Below are 13,862 nucleotides of genomic sequence, written 5' to 3'. Positions count from 1 at the left end.
CATGCAACCGCTCACTATATAGAAAATTTCTTTTTATTGAAATATGAAAGAAAATAAAATATAATTTGTGTAAATGGAAGTTATAACAGAGAGAAGTTTTGAAATGTGGGGGAGAGAGGTAGAGAAATTTTAGAAAAGTTGATTTATTAGGAAAAGAGAGTAAGTACATAAGAATATTGGTAAAGAGTATTACGGCTAGAGACTCAGTCTGCCCACATTTGAATGAGTCCTATCTCATTCAATTTATATTGATGTATATATCCCTACCATTAAGGGATTGCAACCTTTAGGATTTGTATTGATGTATAATCCCTACAATTAAGGGATTTCAATCTGTTGTATTCTCTACAAATACCCCCTTTTGAGTAGTACGTATTATTGGAAAAAATTGTTTCCATACAGATCGCTCCAAATTTTCACATGGTATCAGAGCGGAGTTGATGCTCATCTAGAGAAAGAGTAGTTGCTAATAGGCTTGTTTCTTTCCCCGCGTTTGGGACTCTCTTACCTGGAGTCGTAGCTCGAGGAGGTAAATTGTGGCGACACCACTATCCAGCTACGGGGGCATCGGCTGATATTTTGGCCATGAACACTACGAAAATTTCTTACCAACGCTTCGCCTCGGGATTGCTGGAAAGCTACTCTAGTTTAGCAGCTTTTCTTCTTATTTCAAAAGCCTGCGAAAGACGCCGTAAAATTGCCTCGTCAAGTTCTGATGGTTGGCTGGTTGCAGCAAGAACCACCACACGAAGCATTCTCTTTTATATTTGTAGAAAGCTTTTATTAAGGGACAAAAGCCTTTATTAAAAGTTGAGTGAAAGAGGGATGTCAATACAAGACAAAAGCTTAGAAAGCTCTGAGAAAGCTACTTGGCGTTGAAGAATTTGTGGCATCCGCGTTAGTGATTGAGACTCTCATGAGTTTTAGCGACGAGTTCTCTGGTCCGTTATCCTTGCCGAAAAAGTGACTGTGCCCTCATGTCAAAAGGTGAAGCACTCCAATTTTCGACGAATTTTTTTACAGCTGTAATCGATCCAAAAGGTTTTTCAATCATGGCCACTATACCTCATGGAGAAGTCACAGATCCATCTTTTCCCTTCTACCTTCATCGTTCCGACAACCCGGGAATGTTGCTGGTTTATCAACAACTCACCGGAGAAGATTACCCACTCTGGAAGATAGCCATGAAAACTGATCTCGATGCCAAGAACAAACTTGGTTTCATCAACAGCACCATTGCTCAACTGAAGGAAGATGCATCCAACAACACTGCCTGGAATCGTTGCAATACCATGGTCTTATCCTAGATTTGGAACGTTGTCTACAAGGATCTCACCAACAACGTTATCTATTTTGAAACCGCGCAAGAAGCATAGGAGGACCTACAAGAACTCTTTTCATAAGATAATGCTGCTCAGATTTATCGCATTACTCGTGACATTTCAAGCGATGTTCAGGATCAATTGACTGTCCTGCAATATTTCACCATACTTAAAAGATATTGGGATGAGATTGATTCTCTATCTTTCACTCCAAAATGCTCTTATGGTCTTGTTAAAGAAATCACCCAATTGAAACAAAATGATAGGATGTTTCAGTTCTTGATGGGTCTAAATGACTCTTTTTCCAATGTGAGGAGCAATATCCTCACTATGGATCCATTGCCTTCCATGAACAAAGCATATACTTTGATTCTTTAAGATAAACGACAACGAGCAGTTCAACTTCGTTCCGCACATCCCTTGGAAGGTGCTGATATGGTTGTGGGTAACTTCGGTGGAAACGATTGTGGCAGAGCTCGTTCAGATAACAATTACGCTAACCAATTCCGCGGAAGCGGCAATGGACGTGGAGGCTGAGGACGCGATAGACCCCGTTGTGATCACTGCGAATACATGTCTGGGATCAATGTCGTAAACTCCATGGATGGCAAGCTCCTCGTAACAATGCCACTGCTGCAAACTTTAGCAACAAGGACAAGAATAGATCGGCCAAAAACTCTATAGCTATTCACCTCTCTCCAGAGCAACATTCCCAACTTATGTCCTTATTGAACATTGACAATAGCTTATCATCAGCCAACCTGGTAGGTATGACTATGTCTTATGCTTCTTTACCATCTCTTTTATCATCATGGATCATTGATACAGGGGCATCTAATGACATGGCATCCTTATTAGACCTTGTGTCAACCAAAAATACCATGCACCCAAACCAGAATGTCAGACTTCCAAATGGTGATATAGTTAACGTTTCTCATAAAGGAAATTGCTCCCTTTCACCATCATTACAACTTACTGATGTTTTATATCGACCTTCTTTTAACTTGAACTTGTTATCTGTGAGTAAGCTAACCAAATCTCATAATTGTGCTACTAGTTTTTTTCCCTGATTATTGTGTGTTCCAAGACCTAGCAACGAAGATGGTGATTGGTCTGAGTGAACAGCGTGAAAGACTTTATTTCTATAAGGACCCAAGAATAAGAAGTTTCTGCAATCAAACCTCCTCTTTTCGGCTCTGGCACAACCGCTTTTGTCATCCATGCAACCAGTGCTTGAGGCAATTATCCAAAGACATATCTTTTTCTTTTTTAGAAAATAGTTGTTGTCCTTGTGAAATTTGCCCTGTAGCCAAGAAAACTAGAAATCCATTTCCTTTGAGTTTTAAAAAAAGTTATGTTCCTTTTGAGCTTATTCATTGTGACATTTGGGGAGCATACTCAACACCAACACACAATGGAGCATGCTACTTTTTAACAATTGTAGATGATTTTAACTGCTGCACATGGACTTTTTTAATGAAATTCAAAAGCGATACCTATTGCCATATCAAACATTCTTGTACTATGGTTCAAAACTAATTCAACTCGCTCATTAAAATCCATAGATCCGATAATGACACTAAATTTCTCTCTCATAAAATGCAAAGTTTTATGAGTGAGAAAGGCATCTTCCACCAAAGATCTTGCATCAACACTCCCCAACAAAATGTAATGGTCGAATGCAAGCACAGGGATCTACTTGAAAAGCAAGAGCCCTCCGCTTTCAAGCTGGCCTACCTACCAACACCTACTTGTGTTTGGCTGCTTGTGTTATGCCCACATCAAAGTACATGATAAGTTTTCTCCTCGTGCATACAAGTGTATATTTAATGGGTACCCTTATGGTCAGAAAGGATACAGGCTCTTTGTCTTAGATGACCACAAATTCATTGTCAATAGAGATGTTACTTTTCATGAGAATATCTTCCCATTTTTTATTGAGAAATGCAAAGCAAGGACCTCTCTCCTTCTTCGCCTATACCCCTCCCACTCATTGAGGATATTGAGATAAGTCATCTTCCTTCACCTCCTAAACTTCTCAAATTGTCACCACCTGCCCCAATTACGGATTTGTCATCAGCTGAACCAACGCCATTGGATTCAATCCCTCCTATCAATGAACCGCATCGCAAATCCTCAAGAACGCCTCATCTTCCTGGGTGGCTTGCAGATTATCAATGATTTCCAGCGCTATCTTCACCTATGACCAATACCACATCTTCACATGGTCAGCACACAGAAATCACATATCCCCTTGCTCATCACATCTCTTATGACAAATTTTCCTCTTCACATCGTGTCTTTCTTGCTTTCATATCATCTCACCATGAGCCCAGAAATTTTTCCATTGCCATGAAAGATGCCCACTGGAGAGATGTCATGACTGCAGAGGTAAGAGCACTTGAATCCAACAATGCTTGGAAAGTCACACCCTTGCGGCAAACGTGCCATCAGGTGCAAGTGGGTGTACAAAATCAAATACCATGCAGATGGAAGTATTGAACGTTACAAAGCATGACTTGTAGCAAAAGGTTATACCCATGCCAAAGGCATTGATTACCACGAGACATTCTCTCCTGTGGCCAAACTTGTCACAGTCCGATGCCTCATTGCCATTGCAGCTGCTAAAACTTGGCTTTTGTTCCAATTGGATGTCAACAACGCGTTCGTCCATGGTGATCTAGCTGAAGAAGTGTACATGCGATTATCTCTTGGGTTTCCTCATAAGGGGGAGCATGGAGAACAACTTGTTTGTCACCTAAAAAAATCTCTATACGGCCTGAAACAAGCATCTTAAAACTGGTTTTTTAAATTCTCTACTTCCCTTATTCAAGCAAGTTTTCAACAATCCAAGGCAGACTATTCCATGTTCACTCTCAAAACTCTAGACCAAATTACAGTCATTCTTATCAATGTTGAAGACATCATTCTCACCAGGAATGATCCTTTTACCATTGATTCCATGAAACAGATTTTGCACTATCAGTTCAACTTAAAGGATCTCGGATTACTTAAGTATTTTTTGGGGATTGAAGTAGCTATAGATCGAAAGAGGGAATATTTATCTCCCAATGAAAATATATTTTGGACATTTTGGATGAAACAGGCTTACTCCGGGCAAAACTTGCAGCATTTCCCATGGAACAAAATCTGAAACTCAATGCAAATGATGACACTCTTCTTTCAAACCCAAGCTCTTGTCGACGACTTGTTGGGCGCCTGATTTACTTAACCATCACCCGACCGAAAATCACATTAGCTGCCAATGTCCTCAGTCAATTCATGCAAACACTGAGACAACCTCATATGGATGCAGCTATGCGTGTTCTCAGATATTTAAAATCAAATCCTGAAAAATGAATTCTCATGCCATCATCAAATTCATTGCAACTCTTTGCATATTCCGACTTCGACTAGGTCTGCTGCTCTATTACCCATCATTTTGTAACTGGATATTACACATTTATTGGAAACAGCCCTATCACTTGAAGAACCAAGAAACAATCCACCGTATCTCACTCATCTGCCGAAGCTGAGTATCGTGGCCACCACTACATGTGAACTCATTTGGCTTAAATATCTTCTTCAAGATTTAGGAGTTACACATTCACAGCCCATGCACCTCTGCTGTGATAATCAAGCTGCCTTACACATCGCATCCAACCTTGTGTTTTACGAACTCACCAAACACATAGAGTTGGATTGTCATGTTGTTCGTGAGAAGTTACTTGCAGGCATCATCCAAACTCAATATCTCCAAACAAGTCATCAACGAGCAGATATATTTACCAAACCTCTCAAAAAAGTGCAATTTACTTATTTCCAATCCAAGTTGAGTGTCATCGATTTACACACACCAACTTGAGGGGGAGTAATACGGCTAGATACTCAGTCTGCCCACATTTGAATGCATCATATCTCATTCAATTTATATTGATGTATATATCCCTACCATTAAGGGATTATAACCTTTAGGGTTTATATTGATGTATAAATCCCTACAATTAAGGGATTTCAATTACGGCTAGAGACTTGGTCTGCCCACATTTAAATAAGTCCTATCTCATTCAATTTATATTGACGTATATATCCCTACCATTAAGGGATTGCAACATTTAGGATTTGTATTGATGTATAGATCCCTATAATTAAGGGATTTTAATCTCTTGTATTCTCTACAAATACCCACTTTTGGGTACGTATTATTGGAAAAAATTGTTTCCCTTCAGATTGCTCAATTTTCACAAAGATAGATAATAGAGAGAAAAACGTGGGGAAATTGTAGTATTAAATCAGTATATATTTTATAATAATTGAATAATTATAATAAAACTAATTTATTTTTCTTACTATTAGTATTTATAACTAATAATTACAATTGTAGTATTAAATATATTTATTACCAAGAGATTATTATTTTTCTTAAAAATACATTATACTTGTATGATTCATATATCAAAAAAAAATGTTGAAATTAAACAAGGAGTATCACATAAAAAATGAAAAATTCACTTGCTTAATGCAAAGATGATGATATAACATTCACTCATCTTCATGAAATGTTTTATGGGTTCAAGTATGACAACTAATACATTTTATTATGGTGTATTTTATCTTCTATGAGCATAACTTCATTGCATATATAGAAGTACAACCGATAACCAATTAAAATTATTTAGTTCTTACATTAAACATTGTACACACGTCTAAGCAAAAGTAATAAACAACTCTAATATCCAATGAGCAACCAAATGAAGGCTCCAGGTTCTCTCTCAAAGTAGCTAAGGTTGTTCTATACATATATTTTTTGCTTCTTCCATGGCGTGTAGCTGGGCTTCATCTATGGATTCCTAGAAAAAAAAAAAACAGAAATTCTGACAATATCAAAAGAAAATAGAAATCAACATACTTATGTAGAGGAAAAAAATATGATTACCTTGCATAACTTCATTGAACATATAGAAGTACAATCGATGAATAATTAAAATTATTTAGTTTTTATATTAAACACTACACATACTTCTAAGCAAAACTAATACCGGATAACTCTTATATTCAATGAGCAGCCAAATGAAGAGTCATCTAGGTTCTTTCAAAGTAGCCAATGCTACTATGTTCATCTTTTTTGCTTCTTCCATGGCACATAGATGGGTTTCATCAATGGGTTACTGGAAAAGAAAAACAAAAAAAAAAAATAGAAATCCAAACAATATGCAATATTAAAATAAAATAGAAATCAACGAACCTATGGAGAAGAAAAAAATATGTTTGCCTTGGATAGTATTAGCATAGTCACATTTGTTGCGTGTGAAGCACATGTTAAAAGTTGAGAGAGAGAGAGAGAGAAGTGTGGCATGCATGAGAGAGGGAGAGGAGAGAGAGAATTGTGGCGTGCATGTGTGTGTGAAAGAGGAGCGTTGGTAGGAGCATTGTGAGAGTGGAAGAGAAAAAGTAGAAAGGAGAAAGATGGGAGAGACATATGTGGAGAGAGGTATATAGGACGGGTAGAGAAATATAAGAGAAAAATATGGGAGGGAATGAGAGTAAATCATGGAGAGAGAGAGAGAGAGAGATGAATTTATTTAAATTAGGGAGAGAAATTACTTGAATTAGGGAAAGAGTGAAGATAAAGGGTCATCATATTAAAAAAAGAAGTTACTTAGAAGATGAGTGTCATCATACTAAAAAACAAAGTTACCTATTTTTATGCCTTTGCATGCATGTAGGGAGAGAGAAAGAATGAGAATGAGAATATAGAAACATGAGAGAGAAGAAAAGATGAGTAAATTTAGTTTGCTTTAATTGTGTGAGAGAGAAAGAATGAGAATGAGAATATAAAAACATGAGAGAGAGGAAAAGATGAGTAAATTTAGTTTGCTTTAATTGTGTGAGAGAGAAGATGAGGAGTCATCACACTACCAAAGGAGTTACCTATTTGTATGTATTTTCATGCATGTAGAATGGAGAGAGAGAGAGAGAGCTAATATAGTAACGCGGGAGAGATGGAGAGAAGATGACGTATCATCAAATGCTAAAAGAGTTACCTATTTTTATGTATTTGCATGTATGTAGGACAGAGAGAGAGAGAGAATGGAGAATCGTAGGAGAGAGATAGCAAATTCAGAAAATTAGGAGACAGAATATGTAAAATTGTGGGAGGGAGAGAGGGATAAGAATTGAATAAAAAAAGATACATGGCGCGATAATAAGAGGGGTGTTGTTCTCACTTAATATATAATAGATTCGAGTATTTAGACAACGCCTTTTAGTATAAGTGCTAGTTTGGAAGGACTAATTGACGAGTAGACCCATTCCCCTATTGTACTTTACTTCAAATAACCTCTAGGATTGTTTGCTCCACTCAATTGGCAAGCTCAAGTCTCCGCCCATCACTTGATGGGGACTTATAGTCTCACTCAAGGTATGGCCCTTAATAGAGTATAAAGCCCTACCAAGATTCATGTAGCCGACCCAAATTAGTCTAAAAAAGACTTTGTTGATGAAAACTTATGGCCTCACGGGGTGGCTCGTACATCAATACGTGATCCATACCATATTGCCTATTTTGCATTCACATTGTTGTTAACTTATTATCATTTACCCTATTTTAAAAAAATCAAACTTCTCAGAAGGAAACGACTACATAAGTTCTAAGAATAGAATAGTCTAATGACAAATGCTAATCGGGCTTTATGTAGATCATGTTCTTAAAAAGTGTCTAGGCATTATAATGGCCAAGGGTGGTTATTGTTATGGAAAAGTATACAAAAAGACCATTTATTTTAGGTACAAGGAGGTCATAGTGTCCATCAAATTTCAAGTCAGATGGTCGTAAGAGTGTCATGACTAGACTCAAAGTTCAAAAAAAGTTTTTTTCGAACTTCGTAACACACCTCAAGCCATCCAATTTAGCTTCTAATGGCCAAAACTAAATGTCCCCTCTTTATACCAAAGATAAATAGTCTTATAGTATACAATCCCTATTATTGTAGTTGCCATTGCTTTTAAATGTCACTCACTATTTGGTGATATCCGGTGTAAATGTTGTCATCCAATAATGTTGTCATTATTATTAGGGTCAAAATAGAGTACTATAGGACCTTGGTTTAGATACTTTAGACTCATCCATATCACCATTCGTGGTGTTAAGAATCATTTGAACCCTCAAATAATCGGGAGGCACACTTTGAAAACAGACTCGAGATCATTGGTGACCACATAACTGGTAATTAAGATAGGACGAGATCATCCAACTCCAATGTTAAGAATCATTTGAACCCTCAAATAATCGGGAGGCACACTTTGAAAACAGACTCGAGATCATTGGTGACCACATAATTGGTAATTAAGATAGGACGAGATCATCCAACTCCAATGAGCCTGGATGATCTGGTCTTTTCCCATACTTCTAATAGAAAGGTGAATGATCAATTCATTCACCTTCCTATGAGAAAGGGATAATAAGGGATCATACAGGAAGGGTCATCCTAACCTACTCTGGATCAGTAGGGTCATCATGGGCAAACAAAGCTGAGACGCCTGTATTCAAGGTATTCACTCCAAGAAAGAGAGGGGGTTATGTATGGGAAGAGAGGTGACTTTCTAACATGTTAACAGGGAAATGAATGAGTTAGCTCAGTTAGTGTAGCTAACTAGATTTGGTTTTATAGATTTTGAAAATATCAATAGATGAAACATATTATTTTTACGGATAAAAGGAATTTTTTGCAACAACAGTCCATACATGATATAGAGACTAGTTTGTTTTTTTTTTTTTTTTTTGACAATATTACATTCTTTTAATGAAATAGAGTTACATTGACTTCAAAAAGGAAAAATATGCCACAAGCATCACAACTAGAGTCGCCATGGGATAAAAGTAGATTTTTTCAATTTTCTTAGGTAAAATGGCCATGGCATGCAAACATAAAAAGACATTTCGATGACCCCGATTGCCCCTTCAGAAAACCCACCCGGATTGGCAATCTAGCATAGTCAAGGGGTGAATAATTTTTTTAAAAACAATATTAGGAAATCAAAATTAAAAAATATCTAAAAATAAAATGAGACCGGTTCTCTGACAGAACCAGTGGTTTCTGTCAAAGAATACACCAGAACCGACTGGTTCATGGGGAAAACTGGCCGGTTCCTAATATTTAGAAGGAATCGGCCAATTCCTTATGTTTAGCAGAATCCGGATTAGCTTGACTAATTCCCGATCCAAATTAGACGATTCCGATCTGAATCACCAATTTTTTAAACCTAGTTTATTGGTTTGACATGGGATTGAATAATTGTAAATTCTTTTCAATCATCTACAAGATATTTTGGCCCAATTAGGTAAAGTTTGGATTAGGAGAAGCTTTGAATGTATTTTATGAATTCAAAGTGTACTATGGTCAGTGGGGACCTTTGAGTGTATGGCGAACTTCTATGTATGGGCCTCGGGTAAGAATTCCATGATCATCGCTAGAAAAAATCAAATTTCAGTTTCCTCCATACGCTTTTCTTGGATGTGCATTTAGAACCACGAATATAGGAATGTTGAAGAAGTAGACACTTGTAGGGTAGAGTGATACATGAATCTTTTTCTTCTTTTTTATGTGTTTGTGTGGTTCAGTGGTAGGAATTGAACTTGAGATATAGTGCTACTAACGGTAGCTGCTAACCACTCAAGCTGAAGCCCAATTTAGAACTAGGCAAGTAGACCAAGGGTTCATCAAAGATAACATCAAGGTCATCCTATAGGTAGTCTCAGACTTATTCAACAATGGACAGGCTGAGCATGGATTCATATTTGATCCGGATTTTAAATCATCTCATATTTCTCTAATCAGGCTTTAACCAAAGTAAGGAGACAGTAGGACCATTTCATTTGTTTCATTGCTCCATTTTGTAAATTCAATTGAAAAATTTCGAAAACATTTAGGAGAAGGTTTTTGAAACAGAGCATGGGTGTATATTGAAAAGTTATTGAACTATTTGAAAACTAAGGATTAAATTACGTACCTGTGATTAATTAAATGCTCCGAATCCAGCTTTCATATATACTATTCTATCATGTTCTAGGCTTGGGATAGTTCTCATGGAACACTTGAAATGTGTAACCAGTGGTTGGAAGAATCTCTCATTACCTTTTCTGGTCTTCTCCATGTCCTTCATCTCCATGATTACCATGAGAGGTATTTATGAATCAAGCCTTTCGCAAGCTACTCTTCAAAAAACATTGTCAAAGATAGACATTTTCGCCTTCTCTATACTTACAGAAAGGCTACACAATCTTTTGCAGTGGTAGTTAAGTAGAAGAATTCTTGATAACTGAAGATGGCCAAAAAAATCAAAGTCCTTATTCCAAGAATTGTGCCTCATGGTGGTCATATGCACAAAGCTAAAAACAATCCCTTTCCTCCCTAAACTACTTGAGGAGGAAGACAGAAGAGGGGACCGATGAACTTGGAGGTTACAGTTGAGGAAAAGATTTCCAGAGCAAAACTCCAAGGTTGAATTCAGTGTTTAAAAAATCGACTCGACTAAGGTACTCGTCCATTGGCTGAGGCGAGTTACTCGTCCGAGTATGAATAACTCAACCAAGTTCATGTCATGTTTACCATCAATTTTCAAGATTTTCAAGTTTTCATGGTTTTGCTTGATCTATACTATTTTTTAAGCTTTAATTTTTATAATTAAAGATGAAAATATATTTTAAGGCTATCACAAAGATTTCCAGTATTGAAACCACATTTCTTGACACTATTTAAAAGTGCGTTTTACTTTGATTGTTTAGAGCCTCGGCTCTATAACTGCACCCTCATATAAAAAGTTTGAGATATTGGGTGGATAATCAATAGAAGGCCTCATTGATGAGTGGATCTCAAACTACCCAAAAAATGACCATCTTGGAAGGGCTTGGGAATTTTCATGTATTTGGCCTTGAATAGCTTCTATCTCCTACTTGCATTAAATTCCCCTTTATTTTATGCACTTTTCTTTATTTTTATTCGGTTTTCTTCTACAACTTCGTAGAACATCTTGATCCTTTTCTACTAAATTTGTTAAATAACTTCAAATTTTGGAGGAGCTATAATCAAATTTATGAATTTAACATCAAAACTTGAAGAACTCCCACGTTGTTGTCAAATTTCTTCACATTTCAGCCTTTATTGGCTATTATTTGACAGTCCGTTAACATAAATTGTAAGGAATCATCTGTGCATTATTTGAGAGAAATTTTGTGTTAAAAAATCCTTAAATCTCAAAGCTGTGATCATTTTATTGCCCATTTTCAAAAAAGTATGCAGCCTCTATATTTTAGGCAACTGCCCTTTACTATCCAAACCCCATTTCAACATTAAACCCCGCAACAATTATATAGATGTATAGGTGGTTGAGTAAAGATCATATCTGTAAAATTTCAACTCAGAATGCACCACATATTGTGACAAATAAAGTGAATAGTGTATTAAGGTCTGGGAACTACTATACATAAAACCAATTTCAATCCCGTAACCTTTTTCTAATCTAGCTATGATCCGCATTAGTAACCCCATTGATAATCTATATAAAGGAAAAGCTCTCGTGAATGAGGAGTAACATATCAAAATTTGAACTCATTTGATTAGAGAATCAAGAGATATGATTAAATCTTCAAGGCTAAGAAATTCATGATGTCGCTGGAAATTCTTCCTCATTGCTAGTTCACCCCCATAGTGTAATCTTTCTTGTGGAAACTGGTGGTCCTTTGATGATCCACAAAGACAATTTCAAAAATGGCACTTTTCGGATGTCATATCAGGCTCAAATTTGAAAATTAATCATTATAGAATAGTGTCTTTCTACAAAAAAATTCAGGGAATTTGGCAAGGGATATCTCAAGGTTCCTTTGTAAATTTGTTGTCGATTTGGGCCCAGACTGCACTTTCTTTGTGATCCTAAACTTCGTATGATTATGTTTTGGTCATCTGATATGGAATTGACCTATTTTTTTGGCGGATATCTAAACCGTTGGATGACCATTAGTGCTAGGTTTGTCCGTAGTATGTTCTAGATCACCTGTTCATCACTTTGACCATGTAACTACCTCATAATTCTCTCCTTTGTGCCTGGGAGTTTTGTTTCTTTGTCTTATGGGATCTATAAATTTCAAGCTCAATCTGATGATACGACCATTGACTATATCTAGTTCGAGTGATTCCGGTAATATTCTGATCGACTATATCCAGTTCCAGTGATTCCTGCAATATTCTGATAGCCATTGTGCTAGGAGCTTATTTAGCTGGTCGATCATGTGCATTGCATTCGATGGACCACCGTTTTGATTTATTACCATGTTTCCTTCATTTAGGAAGCAATATGGATACTTCAAAAGTCCAAAATTCATGGCCGTAGTCCGGTTCTGTGCTCCACAGCCACAATAACTGCTCCTTGGTGATTTTATTTGCATCAAAACACAACATACATTGAGATTCTGATATCCTACAATTACACCGAGTATAAAAAGCGTATCTAAATATTTTAATGGAAATTTTGGATTAAGGGATTGGAATCAGCGAGTGAAACCTTATTGGCTGCACTCTACTGCGCGAGCTACCCGAAAATCTTACATTGGATGCAAAGTTATGGCCTTCCTAAGGTTGCGCCTCATTTTGCTTGTATGAGGCCACAAGATGTCTCCGTAAGGCCATGTTTGGACACACAAGTGTGACGGGTGCAATCTAAGCCATACAAGTATGACAGATCAAGGATGCCACCTAGGCCATACAAGTATGACAGATCAAGGATGCCACCTAGGCCATCCAAGTGTGACTTATAACAATATAGTGCAACCTCATCCATGTGGCTTAGCGGCCACACACATAAATCGTGTGGCTACAACCGCACAAACAAACAACACAGCTTCAAATTGGTGACCCACAGGGGCGGACTGACGTGTGTAATGTCACACAAGTCGTAGACTTGTATGGGTCCCATTTTCATCTTCTTCTTTTTTTTATGTTTTTGTTAACCGTCCACATGGATCATTACATGTGGAAGGTAAATTTCAATCTAAGTGGTTTTGACACCAGCATTGGATTGATCTAGAGAATCCTAACACAGTGCAGACAAAAAAGAAAAAGTAATGATTGGATGGATGTTACGTATCTTTTTCGAATCCGACTACTGCATGTGGTTGGTGTCAATCTCTCTTTAAACCTTTGATGAACAATTCTAGAGTTCTTGACACGCGTGTGGGTGTTTCTCTTTCTTTTTGACTATCGTGAGATCACAATGATGGGAGAGAGAATGTGGGTTCTATTGGAGAATGATTTCATGCAACAGATGTATAATAGTATAATGCAACCTTCTTTAAAAACCATGTCAGAGATATTTGTTTGACACAAATTTTTAATGTACACTCTTTTTATTCTAAAGAACAATTACAAGAAAGAAAATTTTGAAAACATGCTCTAGAAAGTGTTTTTCAGCCCAATTAATATATGCCGTCCATTTTAGTGATATGGTTAGATGTAGGCCTCAGAAGGATTTTTTAATTCCCAAAATTTT

The 13,862-nt window shown here is 36.9% G+C and overlaps 1 protein-coding gene and 1 long non-coding RNA gene across 2 annotated transcripts; one reads left to right on the top strand and one right to left on the bottom strand.

Annotated features, from left to right (window-relative positions):
* Positions 1-1,052: 1,052 nt before the first annotated feature.
* LOC148780410 (uncharacterized) lies at positions 1,053-1,700 on the top strand. Its single transcript, XM_088845995.1, has 2 exons — positions 1,053-1,295; positions 1,419-1,700. Exons 1-2 carry the CDS (start codon positions 1,053-1,055, stop codon positions 1,698-1,700), a joined length of 525 nt encoding a protein of 174 aa, XP_088702121.1.
* A 4,201-nt stretch (positions 1,701-5,901) lies between these two features.
* On the bottom strand, positions 5,902-6,567 carry LOC148780409 (uncharacterized). The gene is made up of 2 exons (XR_016041449.1): positions 6,362-6,567; positions 5,902-6,172 (listed from the first exon to the last, which is right to left on the bottom strand). It is a non-coding gene; the product is annotated as an uncharacterized LOC148780409 (long non-coding RNA).
* Positions 6,568-13,862: the final 7,295 nt, after the last annotated feature.

This window comes from Amborella trichopoda, chromosome 9 (genome assembly GCF_054954075.1).
Source record: "Amborella trichopoda isolate Santa Cruz 75 chromosome 9, AtrichopodaSantaCruz75HAP2 v2.0, whole genome shotgun sequence".
In the NCBI taxonomy this organism is placed as follows: Eukaryota; Viridiplantae; Streptophyta; class Magnoliopsida; order Amborellales; family Amborellaceae; genus Amborella; species Amborella trichopoda.
Note: the sequence above shows the minus strand (reverse complement) of the source record. Positions and strands in the feature narration are given on the sequence as shown.

Excerpts from the sequence above, each read along its gene's own strand:
- LOC148780410 (XM_088845995.1), top strand. The coding sequence starts at position 1,053 with ATGGCCACTATACCTCATGGAGAAGTCACAGATCCATCTTTTCCCTTC. Across the intron at positions 1,296-1,418 it reads GGAATCGTTGCAATACCATG|ATTTATCGCATTACTCGTGA; the intron begins GTCTTATCCTAG and ends AATGCTGCTCAG.